Source organism: Cajanus cajan, chromosome 6 (assembly GCF_000230855.2).
Source record: "Cajanus cajan strain Asha chromosome 6, NIPB_CcT2T_4, whole genome shotgun sequence".
NCBI lineage: Eukaryota > Viridiplantae > Streptophyta > Magnoliopsida > Fabales > Fabaceae > Cajanus > Cajanus cajan.
This window is the reverse complement of record NC_138522.1, coordinates 48,635,839-48,638,717: the sequence shown is the minus strand read 5'-3', so window position 1 is coordinate 48,638,717 and position 2,879 is coordinate 48,635,839. Positions and strand designations below refer to the sequence as shown.

At 37.5% G+C, this 2,879-nt stretch overlaps 1 protein-coding gene across 1 annotated transcript; it reads right to left on the bottom strand.

Annotated features, from left to right (window-relative positions):
- Window positions 1-868: 868 nt before the first annotated feature.
- On the bottom strand, window positions 869-2,518 carry LOC109797079 (RNA-binding protein 1). Its single transcript, XM_020356985.3, has 2 exons — window positions 2,180-2,518; window positions 869-2,054 (listed from the first exon to the last, which is right to left on the bottom strand). Exons 1-2 carry the CDS (start codon window positions 2,411-2,413, stop codon window positions 1,173-1,175), a joined length of 1,116 nt encoding a protein of 371 aa, XP_020212574.1. The 5' UTR covers window positions 2,414-2,518; the 3' UTR covers window positions 869-1,172.
- Window positions 2,519-2,879: the final 361 nt, after the last annotated feature.

Below are 2,879 nucleotides of genomic sequence, written 5' to 3'. Positions count from 1 at the left end.
AATCAACACTCAACCCAATATTTCAACTTAAAAAAAACAATTGGACGCAATTTTCCTAATAAATTGGAACATCCCTTGATCCATTACTATCTGAGCTTGTAGAAAAATGAAACTAACAACTTAAAGATAGTTCCAATAAAATGGTCATCTGCATTCTATGCTATCGATTTAAAATAACATGAACTCAACTACAGAATGGCACAGAGAAGTTAAAGCCAAGAACACAGTCAGCCTAGTTTTATGCATGTAGAGAAGGCATTTGATCTACTCAAGACAGCATAGATTTTGCCGCATAACTTTTTTAATTATTTTCTTTCAAATAAATATGGAAACTTTTTTTTAATTATTATTTCTAGTAGTATAATGAAATCCTCTAATGCTAAAGGAAAAAATTTTCTGCAGCTTGATTCTCTTTTTTAACTTCCCTAAGCTGTACAGAAAATATATCAATCCAACCTTGAATGGAGAAATAACTTGCTCTCTTAATTACCGTGAAAATCAAATGGTTTGTACCTATAACATAACGCAAACTAAAACCATGCTGATCATTAGATCAACAGCAATCTATATAGGAAAATTTTGGATAGCTGCCTTAGTTGCGGCCTCTTTAGGAGTTGCCTTAATTGCAGCCTCAAGGGGAAGTTTAGTCCCAAAATAGAATATATATATATATATATATATATAAGTGGGGACCTCCTCACTTCTTGAGCTAGAGTTTGGTGTTGAGCTAAGCCCAAAACCCAAAATTTGAAGAGAAACAACTAATAACCTAAAAGCTAATCAAAGATGAAAAAAAATGCATTTCAACAAAGGAAGGTGAAAAAAATCCATGAAGCAATGATATGTGATAGTAAAAGCAGAACAAAAATACAGAAACAAACCAAATAACATCTACTGTTAAAAATATTAAAGAAGGATAACAGAAGGATTTGCATGAAATTATTTTACAGATGCATGAAACCTCTACTGATGAGAATCCATAACTAAACATGACAAATTTCTAAACTACATGTTTATGACACATAAAAAGGTATCTTCACAAATTAAAACCAGTAAGATCAAGTGACTAGCTCTTACAACATCTAGCAAAAGAATGCCAACCTTTCACAGCCCTGAAGCAGTCAGTAAGTATTTACCTACATGAATTAAGGCCCGAAGACCCTTTTAGTCAATCAACTAGAAATTTCACCATTGCTTCCTTTGAAACTTGCAGAGTCGACAACATCCTGCTTTACACCATGAGGTGATGTCACATTGCCTGGAACAAATCCGTTGGCATTAAAAGGTTGATCAAATTTCCAATTTGTTGCAGACCCAAGAATGCCACTGTAACCCAAAGACCCAGGACCGTTACCTACTATGCCAATCCTACCCCCCACAAACGCAACATTTGGAACTGCACTAGCATAAGGCACATGACATGCCTGAGGACCAGTTATCATTGGCCCATACCAGTAGTTCCGAGAAGCATCAGACGGAACCGCATATCCATTTTCCCCATACCCACCCATAGGGTACCAGCAACCATACGTGTTAGACCCGTATCCATATACTCCATCACCACTATACCAAGGCAAAGGTGCATACCCTGGGAGCATGTTCCTATGACTATAAGGAGGAAAACCTTTAGGGGCGCCTCTTTCACCCGTATTTCTTAATTTACTAAAACCATCATAGCCGCCATGGTTCCCCTCTTTCGGAATAGCCCTCTTCACCTCCACCTGTCTACCATTCAAGTCATGGAAACTCTTGACCATAACGTTTTGAACCGATTCCTCGGAATCAAAAGTGATGAACCCAAACCCCCTGGGCCGGTGAGTTACACTGTCCTGCATCACCACCACATCAGTTATTCGACCAAACCTCTCAAAGTAGTTTTTAAACTCCTCCTCAGATATACCAGCGGGTAAACCTCCTACAAAAATCTTTTTAGTCCTAACAATGTTGTCACTGCTACAGTCATTACTACTACTATAATTAGCGCCTCCTCTAATCTGTAATTGGTTATGGTGTTGCTGTTGTTCACTTCTGGGAATCGCTTTTTTCACTTCTACCTATATAAGCAAACAGAACTAACCATAAATCAAACAAATTAACACGTACAATAATTTAGCACGGTTTCAGCGTTGAAAATCGTAAACGTGCGACATTGGAACTCGAAAGAGATAAAGTAACCAACCGTTCTTCCGAGAATGACATGCGTGTCTTGAAGTGCTTTATCGGCTGCGGAGAGATCGGAGAAGGTGACGAAGCCGAAACCTCTAGGGCATCGGGTGGTGCGGTCTACGGAGATTGTGGAATCCAAAACGACGCCGTACTTGGCGAAGTGGAATTTCAGAACATCTTCGGTGGTGTCCCGAGAAATGCCCCCTACGAACAGTTTCGCTCTATCGGAATCCATCTTCGAATTCATTATACTGTACACAATCCCTAAATCCCCAATTCAATCACAAAAACCCTTCTCTCCCTCTTTCCTTTTCTCGCTCTAACAGTAAGATATTAAAACAGTAAAACTAAACCCCTCTGCCTCTGTCATTCTCCATTAAATGGGTTTCTCTTATGGGCCCAGATTGCCCAACCTCAATTTACTGGCCCAAACTACACCGGAGGGAACAATAACAAATTCAAAAAAGTCTATCACAAACTCCTTATCTGTCTGAAATTCTTTTGTAATTTCTAACAAACACCTTATCTTTTTATTTTAATCTTAAATATTATATATTGACATAATTATTTGCTTTTTAAACTGTTACATAATTGTCTAACAAAAACATCTCATTTTCTTCACTCCTATACCTATTCATTCTTATTTTAATATTTTATTCTTATCCAGGAGGAACTTAACTTTTCAACTGTACAAACATTTTTATATTTTTTAT

Excerpts from the sequence above, each read along its gene's own strand:
- LOC109797079 (XM_020356985.3), bottom strand. The coding sequence starts at position 2,413 with ATGAATTCGAAGATGGATTCCGATAGAGCGAAACTGTTCGTAGGGGGC. Across the intron at positions 2,055-2,179 it reads ATGTCATTCTCGGAAGAACG|GTAGAAGTGAAAAAAGCGAT; the intron begins GTTGGTTACTTT and ends TTGCTTATATAG.